The sequence below is a fragment of the Carassius auratus genome, chromosome 8 (assembly GCF_003368295.1).
Source record: "Carassius auratus strain Wakin chromosome 8, ASM336829v1, whole genome shotgun sequence".
NCBI classification, from domain to species: Eukaryota; Metazoa; Chordata; class Actinopteri; order Cypriniformes; family Cyprinidae; genus Carassius; species Carassius auratus.
In genome coordinates, this window is record NC_039250.1 from 16,320,741 (window position 1) to 16,339,106 (window position 18,366).

Consider the following 18,366-nt stretch of genomic DNA (forward strand, 5'->3'; position numbering starts at 1 on the left):
CTCCAATCAGAGCTTTAAATATACTTGAGGATCTCCCAGTAGACGGCATGTTAGCAGTGATTAATACGAGGCCTGCCCAGGCTTGAGCTGTCAAAGGTGCGTTAAAGCAATGACACAATACACATGATTATGAAGATGGAAGATGCTGGTTCAATGAAGTCTGTTAACTGATTCAATTAGCTGTTTAATCCGGAATCATTCAAGCAGAGTGGACTTGAGCATTTCATGAAGGGGTCTAGTCATGTGATGAAGCTGTGGTGTCCATGTGAGGAGATCTGAGGCTGGTTCATCAATGCTAAGGCCTCCTCAGATCCAGTTACCAGAGGACAGGACAGGCTTTTTAGGACTGAATGTCACACTGGCCCTTCTCAGAAGTTCCCTGTTCATCCTGTTTGAAAACAGACATCACTACTACACTATAAAAATTTTTGAAATTTACAGTTAAAATCCAGCAGCTGTGGAAGCTAGAACTTTAGCATAAAAATACTTAAACTTTATAAAATTTCCATTTACTTGTGAGAGCTAGTGTTCATTTTGTCAGCTATTTTTTAATTTAATTTATATTTTTATCATATTAAGTCAACTTTTCCTGTTTTAGTTTTAGTCTAGTTTTAGTCAGTGGAAACGTACACATTTTTGTTATATTTTTCTCTAACTGTAAAATGGTTAAAATGATGAAATATATATATTATTTTGATTTAAATTGCAATTATTGTTGTCACTAGGGAAATTATTTTTTGCATTTCATCAGAAGTTGCTCTTTCATTCCTGATTGGGGGATTTGATCCCTTGATATCTGGCAACCGCAAACATGAAAACTCGCATAATAGAGTCTTATACAGCACTCTGAAATGTTTTGGCACCACTTTTTTCAGCAAAAATAAAAAAAGTTTTGATAATGTTTTTATTCTTTTAACTACAATCTTGTCTTTTTTCGTCAATGATATTGCATATTCATTTAGTTTCAGTTATCGTTTAATGACCTTATTATCCCACCTGCCACCACTAAATGACATTATATTTGTCCCATATTGTCATTAATTTACATACATATTTTGTAAGTATGAGGGATAGATTATTTAGTGTGCAGCATTTTAAATGTTTAAAAATGTGGAAATCACTCATTGCATCAGACCATCTCCTGACTGCATTATTATTTGTAAAATAAGGTCTTTATGGAGTGTGTGTATACTGTACATGGTTATGAGTATATAACAGTTTATATTTCATTAGCTTTTAAAATTAACAAGTGTCTTGGCCCTCAAGGGACTATCAGCTTATTCCTGCTTAAAAAGCAAAATGTTATTAATAGTGTAAAAAACATCAACTTCGAAGCACATGCTGATTGATGGACTAGCATTACTCAACATTACTTACTACCTTCCATCAACACTACATTCAATGGAGGTAAAATAGTAAAAAAAGTACTCGGTTACTAACGTAACGTCTCAGTTATGTACTTAACCCTCATTCCCCGTGTCCCAGCAACAGCGAATGGTTCAAGGTTGTGGCATGGGGACATAACGTCTCCGTTCCCTCCATCAGGGAACGAGGGTTATGTACGTAACTGAGACATTCCCTATCTGTCGGTCACTACGAGTTATGTCGAACAACATATGGGGTCCTATGGAAAACGCCACAACACAAACACTGTCACAACCCTGTGGCACTGCAATTGTCGGCAAGCCGTGGCGTGCCCCAAAAGCTACGCTTAAGGTCGTAACCTTCCCAAAGCCCCAGCTCAAATTCACTGACCATGGTACCAAGGGGCCAAAGGGTGAGTACATCGCTGCTGGAGAAGGCCACGTGGCTGTTCCGCCCACACAAAGTTAGTGGAAGGGATTTCAACCTTTGGTGAAAGATTGCTTCAAATCTTCCCTATTTGTTCTTTCAGCTTGGCAAGACAATGGGGAAGCAAGCCTAGGAACAGGCCGCTACGGAGGAATAGAAACGCTACTGTTACCCAACACACGGGAAGAAACTGGCTCTACACGAAGGTTTTTGAACCCCGCGAAGGTGTTAGGTGTCCCCCAGTCTACAGCTCGACAAATGTCTGACACTGTGTGCCAGCGCATAGAAGGAGGCCACACTCCATGTGGAGTGGGTCCTCACCCCCAGGAGGCACGGCTCGCCTTTGGAACGGTACGCCAAGGCGATGGCATCCTTTATCCAGTGGGCCAACCTCTTCTTGGAGACAGCCTTCCCCTTCTGCTGACCTCCAAAGCAGACCAGGAGCTGCTCAGAGCCTTTGAAGCTCTGGGTGCGGTCCACGTATATGCGAAGAGCTCTTATGGGACAAAGCAACGCCAAGGCAGATCTGCCTCCTGCAGGGGCAGTGCTTGCAAGTTCACCACCTGGTCTCAGAAGGGAGTGGTGGGAACCTTGGGCATGTATCCAGGCCAGGGTCTCAGGACCACGTGAGAGTAGGCCGGCCCGAACACAAGGCACTCTTCACTTACTGAAAATGCTTGGAGGTCCCTGACCCTCTGATGGAAGTGAGCGTGACCAGGAGCGCTGTCTTGAGAGACAGGAACTTAAGCTCGTCTGAATCCAGTGGCTCAAAGGGACCCCTCTGAAGTCCTGCCAGGACAATAGAGAGGTCCCAGGAAGGAATCAGGGGTGTACTAGGTCCGTTGGTGGCAGATCACTTAGGTCTACCACGTCCCATCCAGATGCCACACGTGGAGGTTCCAAAGATCTGGATGCGGGTGCCCAATGATGCCAAGCCCCTGAGAGAGGGGGGCCCTCCTCAGGGGGATGTGCCAGGGAGGGGCTGTCACGAGGAGCATGAGTTCCGAAAACCAGCTCCGGGTGGGCCAGTAAGGCGCAACCAACATGACCTGTTCCTCATCCTCCCTGACCTTGCACAGCATCTGTGTGAGCAGGCTCACTGGGGGAAATGCATACTTGCATAGAGCCCAAGGCCAGCTGTGTGCCAGTGCATCCGTGCCCAGTGGGGCCTGGGACAGGGAATAGTAAAGCTGGCAGTGGGAGGACTTGTGGGAAGCAAAAAGGTCTACCTGGGCTTCCCCGAATTGACTCCAGATCAGCTGGACCATCTGGGGATGGAGTCGCCATTCCCCAGGAAAGGTAAGCTGTCGTGTGAGCACGTCGGCTGCACAATTGAGCTCCCCCGGGATGTGGATAGCGCACAGCAACTTCAGTCGCGTCTGACTCCAGAGGAGGAGATGGCGGGCAAGTTGGGACATGTGGCGTGATCGTAGACCGCCCTGTCGGTTGATGAACAAACAGCCGCAGTGTTGTCCGTGTGGACCAACACGTGCCTGTCTAGCAACAATGGCCAACCGCCATAAGGCTAGATGCACTGCCAGCAACTCCAGACAGTTGATTTGCCAAAGCAGTCAAGGTCCTGTCCAGGACCCTAAAGCTGCCTGCCCAATGCATGTTGCGCCCCAGCCCGTGTTGGAGGCACCTGTTGTGACAACAACATGCCGGGAAACTTGATCTAAGGGCACCCCGGCCCGTAGATGGCAAGGTCCGACCAGGGACTTAGTTGGCGGCGACACATCGATGTGATGGTGACACAATGTGTACCGCGGCACCATGCCCATCTCGGGACTCAGGAGTGCAACCAGTGCTGAAGTGGTCTCATATGTAGCAACCCGAGTGGCGTGACTGTGGATGCGGATGCCATATGCTCCAGGAGCCTCTGAAAGTGTTTCAGTGGTACCACTGTCCTGCCTCTGAAGGAACTCAGGCAGTTCAGCACTGACTCGGCATGCTCGCTGGTGAGCCATGCCATCATACTCACGACCTTCGTGAAGACACAGGGGGGGAGGGAGAGCCCAAGGGGAAGACCTTGTGCTGCCATGCCTGACCCTCAAATGCAAACGCATAAACGGTCTGGCGAGGAAGGAAGGTCTTTCAGGTCGATCGCTGCAAACCAGTCCTGGGGCTGAACACATTTGATAATGTGTTTCTGCGTCAGCATCTTGAACGGGAGCTTGTGCAGGGCCCGATTCAAGACTCGCAGATCCAGGATAGGCCGAAGGCCACCGCTTTTCTTGGGTACGATGAAGTAAGGGCTGTAAAACCCTGTCCTCATCTCGGCTGGAGGGACCGGCTCAATTGCGTCCTTCGCCAGCAGGACAGCAATCTCCTCGTGCAAGACAGAGGCGTCCCGGACTGCCACCGAAGTCTCGAGCATGCCATTGAACTTGGGAGGTCGCCGGGCGAACTGAATCGCTTAACCAAGTCGGATCATCCGAATGAGCCAGCGTGACAAGTTGGGTAGCGCAAGCCACGCTCCCAATCTCCGTACAGGTGGCACCAAAGGGACAGTCGACATACCCGCAGTGGTGCAGCAATGGGGAGTTGTGTTGGATGGCCCAGAAGGCATCGCGTTCCTAGTCATCACGGCCACGCTCCTCGTGTTCCCAGAGGAACTGGCCAGAGATGTGTGGAGAGGCTTTGCTTCTCTGAACAGCGACCTCTTGAGGCAGTGCGTCTCTCATCGTCAACCTGCCTTGAAACTCGGAGGAAAGGGAAATTGTTTTTTTATGAAAAAGTGGGTGCCACCGGCCATTGGACCAGTGGCGGAACAGAAGAAACAAAAACTGTGGATTCTCCACCTGGCCCTCCTCCGAGGAAGGAGTGGCACTGTCTTCACCAGCTCCCAAAGAGCAGTCTCCCACATCTCTGGGTTGCCCATGTCAGGGCCGTTTAGTCGTCTTCCTAGAGGACTTTGCAGCCGGAAGTGACACAGGGGGCGCCGCTCTCCTGCACGGGGCTCGATGCGCCGGCCTCAAAGAACTCTCAGCACGGAGGATCACGTCGGGGCAAGATGTGCTGTATGGCCTCAGTCTGCTGTTGTTCTGTCAGGAACTGCTGGGCACAGCCCCTGACAGCGTCGCCACACAGGACAGCCTGGGAGATGTGAGCGTCGAGAAAGTGCACTTTGTCAACGTCTCTCATACCGACCAGGCTTAACCAGAAACGGCACTACTGGACCACCAGAGTGGACATGGCCTTCCCGAGGGACTGCGTCGTGACTTCCGTTGCCCAGAAAGCGCTGTGCGCAGCTCCTGCTTCAACCTCGGGTTGGTTCTACCCTCATGCATTTGTTAAAGCCTTGGCTTGGTGAGTTTGCAGGATAACCATGGCATGCAGGCCAGAGGCAGCTTGGCCCACAGCACTGTAAGCCTTGGCAGCTAGAGCGGCCTACAGCTTACCGGCCTTAGGTGAGAGACGCAGACTTTTCCTCCTAGTGACGGCATTTTGCGGACACAAGTGCACCGCAATAGCACTCTCCTGCTGGGGAATGTCGATGCACCCCTAGCTGCCCTGCCATCGAGGGAAGTGAGGACGGAGGAACGAAACGGGCTGCGTCCGACCATAAAAAGGGGCCATCCACGACTATATCACTTCCCCATGCACATCCAGGAAGAAAGGAACCAGAGCAAAATGCGGTTGTGAGCCGCGCTCTACACCGAGAACCAATCGAACAGCCATGGGCACTCAGGGCTGGGCGGTGCATTCACCTCCATCCTGATGCTCACAGCTGCCCGGGCAAGCACGGCTGTCAACTCTGCGTCCAATTCGGCAGTGGTGCAACACCCAAGGGGGGCAGCCTGCCAAATCTTCATCCACAGAGGTCAATAGCCATCCCCGATGCTGCAATCGACATCTGATCCCCGGCCGCAAACTAAATGAACCTTTGGCACTGCCATAAGACAGCCCTGCAAAATCACTCAGCAGCTGCACAGGACAAACACTGCGAAAGGGGTAAGAGGTCCGTGGGGCGTGGCCCAGCGGAGAAGCTCTCACTCTCACCTTCAAATCTCTCAGAGCACTAGCCAGCAGTCCTCTGCTCGTGGCAGAGAAACCGGAACGGGTAGTTACAGAGGGGTCTGCTCCTTTCCCTTTAAGAAAGGAGAGACGTGATCGCAGCGTTGCCATGGTCACACATGCAGTGCGTGCATGAACCATCCACGAACACGCCTTCAGCGTGCTGAATACCCAGACACGGAAGACAATGCTTGTGGCCATTGTCAGAGAACAGGAAACTACCGCATCCAGAAGGACGCGGACGAAACAGCATCTTTAAAAAGACACGAATCATCCGTGATTTGCTCTTTTAGGAAATCTGCTCTCTTATTTGAAGCGCCCAGGGCAATCGCTGAAAGGGACACCGCTGTTTGCGCCATACCATCAACCAGAACAGCTTCACGACACCACACAAGATGAATGGCTTTGTGGAGTATAACAGCTTTCATACAACCACTCGGCTCTGAAGCAAAAATCTAATGAGTGGATGCACCTGTCGCCCTTAAAACCGTTGGCACGGGGAGTGGCTCAGGTATGTTAAATCCACTAGCCAATTTTCATTGCCGTTTTCTCTTAAACTCAGAGATGATTGGCCTCCCAAGTGAGACCCCATATGTCGTTCGACATAACTCGTAGTGACCGACAGATAGGGAACCTCGGTTCCTTTAGATATGGAATGAGTACTGTGTCGGCTGAGACGCTACGGGGAAAAGTCATTTTTCTCTGATTTCTGAAGCCTTTTTCAATCACCCAGAGAAACTGCACAACCATTGGTTCGTGGAGTTCGATAGAAATGAACGCCATTGGTTAGTTTCTATCGAATTCCACGATCAAATGGTCATGCAGTTCTAATGGCATTTTGACACTGCCAAACTTTCAATTAAGTTGACAGTAAGTAATAATTAGTATTGAGCATTGAGTAGTTGAGTATTGTGTATTTTTCCTTACCACTATGTTTTTTAAATAGTTGTTTAATGATTTTAATTGAACCGGAATTGGAACTGGAACTGTTAGGCAGAACCAGAACCGGAACTGGAAAATATCTAATGATTCCCAACCCTACTAGTGAGAGGCAATGGTGAAAAAGAAGTGTGCTCAATTGGATTAAATGTGCACTTGTGGTGTGGTTCAAATATTAGTAAGGTAAAAAAAAAAAAACCTTCACTTGCAAATAATATAATGTGTTTGTGTATTTGAAGAGAGACACTTTGATGACTGTTTCTTAACACACTTAAGTACACTTAAAAATGTGCGCTTTGAATTAATGTCAAATTTTTTTTTAGAAGTAAACTTAAACATTTCATTTTTATAAACTACTGTTGTGCTTTAAATATGTATACATTTCATATTTGCTTACTGACACGGTAAAGTACATGTAAAGTAATTCATTACAACTTTAATTGTAGTATGTTATTTAAACAATACAATTAAAGTAAAATATACTAAATTGCAACCTCGTCTCTAAATAAATGACATACAAGTTTTAATAGAAATTACATTAAAGTATATTTTAGTTTACAATAAAGGCATCATGGCTTGACATTCAGCACTACATTTTAAACAATTAAAAAAATAATAGAAGTAATCATGAAATTACATTTGAAGATGTACTTACAGCAGGACACCTCAAAACCGGACATGTGTGATGTCTGCTGGCTGTACTGTACTCTGGACTGGATCTTTTCTCCATAATCAGCCGCTGTGATTAGCAAAGCCTTGTGCTATGAATGATGCGGTATAAATAGCTCATCCTGCATTTGGGCTGATCCGGCCCCTAATGCCCCGACTTTGTTCACATGTCCACTCTTCGGTGAAGTAAAAAGGCCAGCAGGACCCCATCCTATGAGCCTTAACCCATTCAGAAGAGCCAGGGACAGTGTTTGACATCATTAAAGCCAGCAGGAGCCGTGAGTTTGAGGTGGATTGAGAGGGAGGTGTTGATATGGAGGTTCTCAGAGAGCAGGGGGAGCGTGTGGTGGGTTGTGAAAAGGTTGCTGAGGAAGGTCTGCGGGAGGAAGATGTAGACAAGGTTCTGGATGAATGTTTGGATGAGCGAGGATATGCCATGCGCTGTCAGGTGAAGATCACCACATGTCACAACCTGCAACTCCGCATGGCCAACTACACGGCGCGAGACGTCTACGTGCGGCTGCTCGACCACGTAGACCACATCTCAGGAACCGGTACGGAAGCTTCAGAAATCATGATTTAACAACGCTTACATCTTATAATTGTGATTGTACAGATGGATTAGATGCAGGATAATTTCCACATAATTTCATTGAATGGCAATTTTACATCAATCTGAAACGCATCCCAAAGTGAACATTTTGTCATCCTTTACTTACCTCATATATCATTCCAAATTTGGGAAAAAAGAGATGTTTCGAAAAAGGTTTTATGTGTATTTTTGTCCATTTTATATTTTTGTACCAACATTCTTCAAAAATATATTTTTTATGTGCTGGAGAAATAAGTACGTCATGATATGAGGATGAGTAAATGAAGACAGGCGTATCATTTTTGGTTGAACTATACTTATAAGGCAGCAGAAAACTCTTGACTCCACTGTCTGTAGCTTAACAATATTGAAATAACTGACAAAATTAAACACTACATAAACACATTAAGATAATTAATTTTCAAAAATGAAAATTCTGTCATTCACTCACCCTCGTGTCGTTTCAAACCCGTATGAATTTCTCTCTTCTGTTGAGCAAAAAAAATATGATATTCTGAAGAATGTAACAGTTGACGGTTGCCATTTACGGTATGTTCTTTCCATAATGCTGAAACAAAATGAATTGCTAAATAATTACTAAACCACAACACTATAGTAAAATAGTTTAGTCATTATATTATTATTTCAAGAGGGCAGGTTTTCACAACAAGGACAGATTTACATTTTTGTTAAATGATGATACATATGAATTTATAATATTTGGATTCTTTTTGCATGTTCTTATCAACTAAAATGCTATTCTCACCAACTAAAATAGTAAAATTGAGTGAAACGACTAAATGCATACTAAAACTACTCAATTTTACTATTTTAGTTGCTGAGAATAGCAATTTAGCAAAAGACAAACTGGCTACAATTTTTATTATTTATTTATTTGAAAGGAAATGTAAATATGAGTGATTTATCTAGTTCTTTGTACTTTGCTTTGATGACACATAATAGGATGGGAGGGCAAGTCACCTTTGTGTCACATGACATTTTCCTCTTTTCTTTTTCTTTTATGTCTTTCACATTCTTTAGGAGAATCTCTCTCAGATTTAGTTTGTGTTTCATCTAACTGTTGCCATGGTAGCCATGATGGTCTGTTGCTAGTGACGACTGTTTCCTCCTCCTGGGTTAAATGCCTCTTTATGTGTCGCTATAGTGACATCTTCTCTTTGCCCATATGTCTGCATCTGCTGACTTCAGTGTGTTTCTGTGAACACTGTTCAATAGATAACTCATGATTATCCAATTAGTTTGACTAATATTACATTCCAGGAGCTGTTAAGCGCTCAGTCAGTGCTGATGCCTTGAAATCTTTCAATCCTGTCTTTTTTTTATGTTTTTCATCCAACAATCGAGTTTTTATCTCAAGAGATGTGCATTATTTTTTTGACAGTATGTTAAATGTCACAGTGAAATGAGAGGATGGTTAGGTCAGAGGACATTGCAGAGCTCTGTGTGTGTTAGAGAATAGTTGCATGGAGAAGGATCGACGTCACTGACAACTTATCCAGGAGACTCGTCTTAATCCACACTAGTCTGAAAGCTGGGTCTATATTTAGACCGGACTTGTCCAAAGAACAGACTACAGCTGTGCCTCTCAACTGCTGGATAAACACACACAACATATACACCAGAACAGCAGTAGATGTGAAATCTTTAGATATGTTCTTTAAAGTATTTGATTGAATTCTCTCTCTCTCTCTCTCTCTCTGTATAAACATTTCATAACTTAAAAGTGGAAATTAATTATTGTATTTAAGTTATTAGCTTTAATGGTAACACTTTAGTATAGGGTCCAATTCACACTAATAACTAGTTGCTTATTAGCATGTCTATTATTAACATATTGGCTGTTTATTAGTGCTTATAAAGTACATATAATGCATGACATCCATAATCCTACCCAATACCCTAAACTTAACAACTACCTTATAAACTATTAATAAGCAGCAAATAAGGAGTTAATTGAGGCAAAAGTCATAGTTAATGGTTAGTTAATAGTGAGAATTGGACCCTAAAATAAAGTGTGACCAAAACGACTAAAATGTTTTGTGCCAAACCCATTGTATTCAAAATGTTTTGGGATTAAATTTTACAGTTTTTTAAACAAACAAACAAAAAAAAAATGTCCTGATTAATATTTCACAAATATTCTTACTAATCATTAGTATTCTTAGTACCAGTACTACTAAATCATTATTTTTAGTAGTGTTAGTTTTAATATAAGTATTCTTAGTATTACTATTACTATAACATTATTATTCTTAGTATTGATATTAATATTTAAACTTCTAAGGATTAGTATTATTGGTATTAGTATTAATATTATTCTTAGTATTGGTATTAGTATTACTAATCCATAGTTTTCTCAATATTACCAATAATTAGTACAATTAGAATTAGTATTATTACTGTAATACTTATAATTCATTGTTTTGGTATTTTTATAGTATTGTGTGTGTATGTGTGTACTGGTGTGTACTGGTTTGGGCGGTTTACAGAGCTGGGTATTATTTGACACAATAATCTATTGTGTCAAATGGATTATATTTATGGTGGCTGAGAGAGCTCAACATGCTGCAAATAGAAAAAACACAGAGAAAACGTTTTTTTTTTTTTTGCAAATTGCAAATTGAAAACATCAATTTGACAACACACGTGCTGCAAATTGCCACAACACAACACATCCAAAGATTGTTTACAGGACAGTATATTTAAATCAGAATATCAGAATGATTTCTAAAGGATCATGTGATCGACTGATGTTACATGTGACACTGAAGGCTGGATTAACGATACTGAAAATTCAGCTTTGCATCACAGGAATATATATATTTTTTTAATTAATCAAATAGAAAACTGTTATTTTAAGTTGTAATAATATTTCACAATATTACTGTTTTTTTCTGTATTTTTGATCAAATAAATGCAGGCTTGATGTGCAGAAGAAACTTCTTTCAAAAACATTAAAAATAGTAATGTTTCCAAACTTTTGGTCTGTACTAATATATATTTAAGGGTGAACTTTAATTGATTAACACAACCAGTTTGTTCACTCTGCAGGACTCTCAACTTTGAAAGACTCGGTTCATCTGTCCCCACTGAAACCATCGGTCACTCCTGAGGAGGTGGAGATGGAGGAGAGGGAAAACAACATTCTGGACAGACACGAAGACGAGGCAGCCAACAGGACGAGAGCGGATGAGGAAAGGAGAGAGATACACGTAGACCAAGAAGATGAAGTGTGCGCGGCTCTCACCATATCTGACACAGCGTACAGCCCGTGTGCCAGCATGGTGCCCACGCCGGTGGAGGAGAGCCAGGGCGACCTAGACCTGCTGTTCCAGAGTCCCGCCCGCCTGCTGAAGGAGCTGCACGCCGACCCAGAGATGCAGCTGGAGCTCCAGGCCGAGAGGGAGAGGGAAGTGGCCAGAGTGGCATTGGGTCAGTCGCTGTGCCTCCCGTCGAGTGGACGGCAGCAGATGCAAGCCTGTCTGCGCAGTGCCGCCCGTCTGGTGGTGATGGCCACGGGTCTCCTCATGATTCTGCTTCCGCTCCTGCTCGTGCTGCTGGAGTCGGACCTGGACGTCTCGTTCTTGCATGACATCCGACAGACGCCCGAGTTTGAGCAGTTCCACTACGAGTACTACTGCCCCCTGCGTCGCTGGTTCCTCTGCAAACTGGAACTCATGATGGAGCAGCTCTGGGGCGACTGAGGGTCAGTGGGAAATACAGGGAACAGGGGGCAGGGATATAATGGACAGGACAGTACAGGTTTGCTCTACTACATCACATGATTCATTCATTTACATCTTTTGCAGATCAAGGCGATACGTTCTCGTAGCAGTAATTGAGGCAGTTTCCTAGCACTTGTGCTGTAGTTGTCTAGTGTCTATCCGACAGCAACATGAGCCTTTAAATTGTTCATTAAAGCTGTATGACTTGCACAGCTTTGGTAGAAATGCATTGGAACATCATACATTTCACCAATGATGGATATGTATGCTTTTTCAATATCTTCATTCATTTCATCTGCCTGTTGTCATAAACTTAAAAAAAGAGTGTCAGTCAGGGTCCAAAATTAACAATGGTAATTGAATTTTCTGGACATAAAAGATTTTATTTTAATTAATTTTATTTTACAGGTTTTTCTTAGTTTTTGGTGTTCCTGTGACTATTAATAAGCCCCTTTCTCTCTATATACAGTCTTTTTTTTTTTTTTTTTTTTGGAAAGAAATCAATATTTTTATTCAGAAAGAAATTTCTGTTATTTTACTAGAGTCAACTCTTTTAAATTGACTCTATGACTTTGTTTCTCATATTTCTGTTTTGCTGGCTAAACAGCAGAAATGTTTTTCCACATGGCCTCCTAGCGTAGTTTGTCTTGTACAGTATTTCTTTGATTTGATTCACTTATAATCAGCGATGGTCACTATTTAAATGAGTTCAGTAAAGTGGCCTGTAAAACAGCAACAAAAAAGTTTGCTTATCCATCAAAGCCAATTTTAATTTACATGTGATGCTTTCTAAAGTTAATTGTGGACCCTGATGCCGGTTTAAGTGTGAAATCCTGTATAAACACATTTGAGAAGTCAGTTTCAAATTATTTTATGTCTTTGACCCAGTCAACCTCCATAAAAACACCAAAAATGCACGTCAAATGTAGAAGAGGCACGGACAGGTAATGAGCTCAGACCTGCTTCCCTAAATCAAGACTTATTTTCTTAAAAACCAAATCACAGCTAATAAGACTAGCAGATTCTGACCTCATAACACTGTATTGGAATAAATCTCTGCCTCTTGCAGAGCAACACACACAGATATGAGAGAGAGGGCAAGCTATACATGCTAAAACTTAATATCTGTTTTTAAAATTTTATACATTTTTATGTGACGCTTACAGTTACTTATATTTTTCAGCAAAAAAGCTTAAGTTTTGTTATTTAAACTGATTTACACTAAAAGTAGGTGGTGTATAAATATTTTTATCACCAACAAATTTACCTTAAAATGCTGTGCTGTGTTTTTATATAGAATAGCACAAAGTATAAAACATTTTTTTTTTCTTTTTCAGATTTTCAGATGTCATGAGCAGATGTGATAGCAGGTTGCAAGTACATTTGAGAGGCTCTTAACTGACCACTTCAGTCACACAACATACAGTACATTAACACAAAATACATTTAAAGAAGATGCACGAAGCCGCCACAAATCCAAATATGTGTCAATATCATTTTGTCGAAGTCAAATGATTGAACGTATTCAAACATTGAAAGTGCAGCTAAATTTTATTTACAAACCATTTTCATTTGGCCCCAAAAAGTTGTAAATTGAAAACTAGATTTAATTTGCACAACTGACTTTTATTATTATTTTATTATTATTTATTGGTAATGCGGGCTGTTTTCTATGGAAGCTTGTTTCTGCCACAATATAAAATAAATAAAAGGGTAATTGCAACTTTTTACCTTTTCTGACTTATTTCTCATAATTCTGAGTTCATATCTCATAATCTTGTCTTCAGAATTATGAGATATAAACTCATAAATTTGAGAAATCAATTCTTAATTACAAGATACATACTCTGCAATTTGAGGAAAAGAGTCTGAATTGTGAGATATAAAAATATTTGAGGAAAATAGTCTAAATTATGAGACATAAACTCGCAAATTTGAGGAAAAAAATTTGAATGGTGAGATATAAACCTGAAAAAATTAGGAAAATAAGCTAAATTGTGAGATATAAAAAAAATTGAGGAAAGAGTATGAATGGAAAGATGTAAAAAAAATTAGAGGAAAGAATCTGTAGGGTGAGAAAATTAGAAATTTGAGGAAAGAGTCTGAATTGTGAGATATAAACTCACAAATTTGAGGAAAGAGTCTGATCGGTGAGATATAAACTCACAAATTTGAGGAAAGAGTCTGATCGGTGAGATATAAACCTGCAAATTTGAGTAAAGAGTCTGAATTGTGAAATATAAACTGACAAATTTGAGGAAAGAGTCTGAATTGTGATATATAAACTCACAAATTTGAGGAAAGAGTCTGAATTGTGAGATATAAACTCACAAATTTGAGGAAAGAGTCTGATCGGTGAGATATAAAACTGCAAATTTGAGGAAAGATTCTGAATTGTGAAATATAAACTCACAAATTTGAGGAAAGAGTCTGAATTGTGAGATATAAACCTGCAAATTTGAGGAAAGAGTCTGAATTGTGAGATATAAACTCACAAAGTTGAGGAAAGAGTCTGAATTGTGAGATATAAACTCACAAATTTGAGGAAAGGGTCTGAATTGTGAAATATAAACTCACAAATTTGAGGAAAGGGTCTGAATTGTGAAATATAAACTCACAAATTTGAGGAAAGAGTCTGATCGGTGAGATATAAACTCACAAATTTGAGGAAAGAGTCTGATCGGTGAGATATAAACCTGCAAATTTGAGGAAAGAGTCTGAATTGCGAGATATAAACTCACAAATTTGAGGAAAGAGTCTGAATTGCGAGATATAAACTCACAAATTTGAGGAAAGAGTCTGATCGGTGAGATATAAAACTGCAAATTTGAGGAAAGAGTCTGAATTGTGAAATATAAACTCACAAATTTGAGGAAAGAGTCTGAATTGTGAGATATAAACCTGCAAATTTGAGGAAAGAGTCTGAATTGTGAGATATAAACTCACAAATTTGAGGAAAGAGTCTGAATTGTGAGATATAAACTCACAAATTTGAGGAAAGAGTCTGAATTGCGAGATATAAACTCACAAATTTGAGGAAAGAGTCTGATCGGTGAGATATAAAACTGCAAATTTGAGGAAAGAGTCTGAATTATGAAATATAAACACAAATTAGAGGAAAGAGTCTGAATTGTGAGATATAAACCTGCAAATTTGAGGAAAGAGTCTGAATTGTGAGATATAAACTCACAAATTTGAGGAAAGAGTCTGAATTGTGAGATATAAACTCACAAATTTGAGGAAAGAGTCTGAATTGCGAGATATAAACTCACAAATTTGAGGAAAGAGTCTGATCGGTGAGATATAAAACTGCAAATTTGAGGAAAGAGTCTGAATTATGAAATATAAACACAAATTAGAGGAAAGAGTCTGAATTGTGAGATATAAACCTTCAAATTTGAGGAAAAAGTCTGATCGGTGAGATATAAAACTGCAAATTTGAGGAAAGAGTCTGAATTGTGAAATATAAACTCACAAATTTGAGGAAAGAGTCTGAATTGTGAGATATAAACCTGCAAATTTGAGGAAAGAGTCTGAATTGTGAAATATAAACTCACAAATTTGAGGAAAGAGTCTGAATTGTGAGATATAAACCTGCAAATTTGAGGAAAGAGTCTGAATTGTGAGATATAAACTCACAAATTTGAGGAAAGAGTCTGAATTGTGAGATATAAACTCACAAATTTGAGGAAAGAGTCTGAATTGCGAGATATAAACTCACAAATTTGAGGAAAGAGTCTGATCGGTGAGATATAAAACTGCAAATTTGAGGAAAGAGTCTGAATTATGAAATATAAACACAAATTAGAGGAAAGAGTCTGAATTGTGAGATATAAACCTGCAAATTTGAGGAAAGAGTCTGAATTGTGAGATATAAACTCACAAATTTGAGGAAAGAGTCTGAATTGTGAGATATAAACTCACAAATTTGAGGAAAGAGTCTGAATTGCGAGATATAAACTCACAAATTTGAGGAAAGAGTCTGATCGGTGAGATATAAAACTGCAAATTTGAGGAAAGAGTCTGAATTATGAAATATAAACACAAATTAGAGGAAAGAGTCTGAATTGTGAGATATAAACCTTCAAATTTGAGGAAAAAGTCTGATCGGTGAGATATAAAACTGCAAATTTGAGGAAAGAGTCTGAATTGTGAAATATAAACTCACAAATTTGAGGAAAGAGTCTGAATTGTGAGATATAAACCTGCAAATTTGAGGAAAGAGTCTGAATTGTGAGATATAAACTCACAAATTTGAGGAAAGAGTCTGAATTGTGAGATATAAACTCACAAATTTGAGGAAAGGGTCTGAATTGTGAAATATAAACTCACAAATTTGAGGAAAGGGTCTGAATTGTGAAATATAAACTCACAAATTTGAGGAAAGAGTCTGATCGGTGAGATATAAACTCACAAATTTGAGGAAAGAGTCTGATCGGTGAGATATGAACCTGCAAATTTGAGGAAAGAGTCTGAATTGTGAGATATAAACTCACAAATTTTGGGAAAGAGTCTGATCGGTGAGATATAAACCTGCAAATTTGAGGAAAGAGTCTGAATTGTGAGATATAAACTCAGAAATTTGAGGAAAGAGTCTGATCGGTGAGATATAAAACTGCAAATTTGAGGAAAGAGTCTGAATTGCGAGATATAAACTCACAAATTTGAGGAAAGAGTCTGAATTGCGAAATATAAACTCACAAATTTGAGGAAAGAGTCTGATCGGTGAGATATAAACTCACAAATTTGAGGAAAGAGTCTGATCGGTGAGATATGAACCTGCAAATTTGAGGAAAGAGTCTGAATTGTGAGATATAAACTCACAAATTTTAGGAAAGAGTCTGATCGGTGAGATATAAACCTGCAAATTTGAGGAAAGAGTCTGAATTGCGAGATATAAACTCACAAATTTGAGGAAAGAGTCTGAATTGCGAGATATAAACTCACAAATTTGAGGAAAGAGTCTGATCGGTGAGATATAAAACTGCAAATTTGAGGAAAGAGTCTGAATTGTGAAATATAAACACAAATTAGAGGAAAGAGTCTAAACGGTGAGATATAAACTCGCAAATTTGAGGAAAAGAGTAAATTATGAGATATAAACTCACAAATTTGAAGAAAAGAGCCTGAATGGTGAGATGTAAACAAATTTGAGGAAAAGAGGCTAAATTGTCAGATATAAACTCACAAATCTGAGGAAATCCATCTGCATTATGAGATATAACCTCAAAACTTTGTGGAAAGAGTTTGAATTGTGTGATTAAACTCACTAATTTGAGGAAAAGAGGCCAAATTTTAAGATATAAACTCGCAAATTTGTGGAAAAGAGGCTAAATTGAGATATAAACAAATTTGAAGAAAATAGGTTAAATTGTGAGATACAAACCTGAAAATTGAGGAAGGAGTCTGAATTGTGTGATATAAACGTGCAATTGTGAGAAGTCAGAATTGCCTTTTTCACTTTTTTACTTTAATTTATCTTTTTTTTGTGTGTGTGAAAAAAAAACAAACAATAAAATTTTATATTTACAAAAATTAAATTAAAAATTCTGAGAAAAAAACTGAATTGCAAATTTTACTACCATACTGCAATGGCAGTATGCCAAACCTAAAGAATCTTTGAAGACTTGCTCCATTTACACTTTTTATGTATTAAATCAAAGCTAGTGCATGACCTGATTACATTTGTGTTTCCTTCAGAGGTCCAGGATGAGACTGATGTCTTCTGGACTGGCCGGCTCACAGCGCAGCATATTAACTAATCAAATCAACAAAGCTACTTGTCATGTCACATCTGTTGCTGAGGTGATAGCAAAAGGGCTAATGACACATTTCTGTCAATGCATCACGCTCAACAGATTTGTAGTTTGAATCCAATTCAACATAAACCCAGATCACTTATATTTACTGTCTAACAGCAGGTGGCGCTCTCAGGAACGAATGTCAAATACTGAAGGATCTTTATTTTCTGATAAAAAAATATATAAATAAAACAAAACAAATATGCATATTAGCATACAGGCATTTATATAGATACATTACCGCAAAGTAGATATTTGATTGCTATTGTATGTTATTTGTGGATCATGTGGTTTATATTCATACAGACTCATATTTAATCACCATTACAATGTGTGCATCATCAAATCAGAATCATACTGCATACACCTGTGATTCAATCGGTATTCAACAATGTAAATTAATATATCTTTTTCTGATATATCATGAATACATTTTCTTTTTGAAGATCATACTGTATACACTACCAGACAAAAGCTTAGACACAGTTAACTGAATTTGTTACAATTTGTCATAAATTGTTAATTTTAATTTGTATGTAAATGTAATGAACTAAAATTCATATATATTTAATAACTTTAATTCATGATGATATTTCATTGATATTAACATTTAACCTCCCCCTACAAACAATTAACTTATTAATTAATTACTTATTGGTTTATATTAAGTTTCTTTAACTACAATGTATTAAACATTTAACAATTTAACTTTTAATTAGGCATGTAATAAAATGCACTTATTTTATATTAAAAAAAATAATACCTGCATGTAATTACATATATAATTATTTTCTGTAATTCTATCAATAAT

At 39.8% G+C, this 18,366-nt stretch overlaps 1 protein-coding gene across 2 annotated transcripts in view; it reads left to right on the top strand.

Annotated features, from left to right (window-relative positions):
• The window catches only part of LOC113107420 (FERM domain-containing protein 3), a 56,721-nt gene extending 42,469 nt beyond the window's left edge, over positions 1-14,252 (top strand). The window contains exons 14-15 of one of the 2 annotated variants that reach the window (XR_003292656.1): positions 11,081-11,791; positions 13,092-14,252. Coding sequence is in view for 1 of the 2 variants with exons in the window: in XM_026269915.1 (XP_026125700.1) it covers positions 11,081-11,733 (653 nt within the window). In the remaining variant the exon portion in view is untranslated. Of the gene's footprint in view, positions 1-11,080; positions 12,232-13,091 lie in introns of those variants that run through there. The other variant, XM_026269915.1, reaches the window with a different exon arrangement.
• The last annotated feature ends 4,114 nt before the right edge of the window (positions 14,253-18,366 follow it).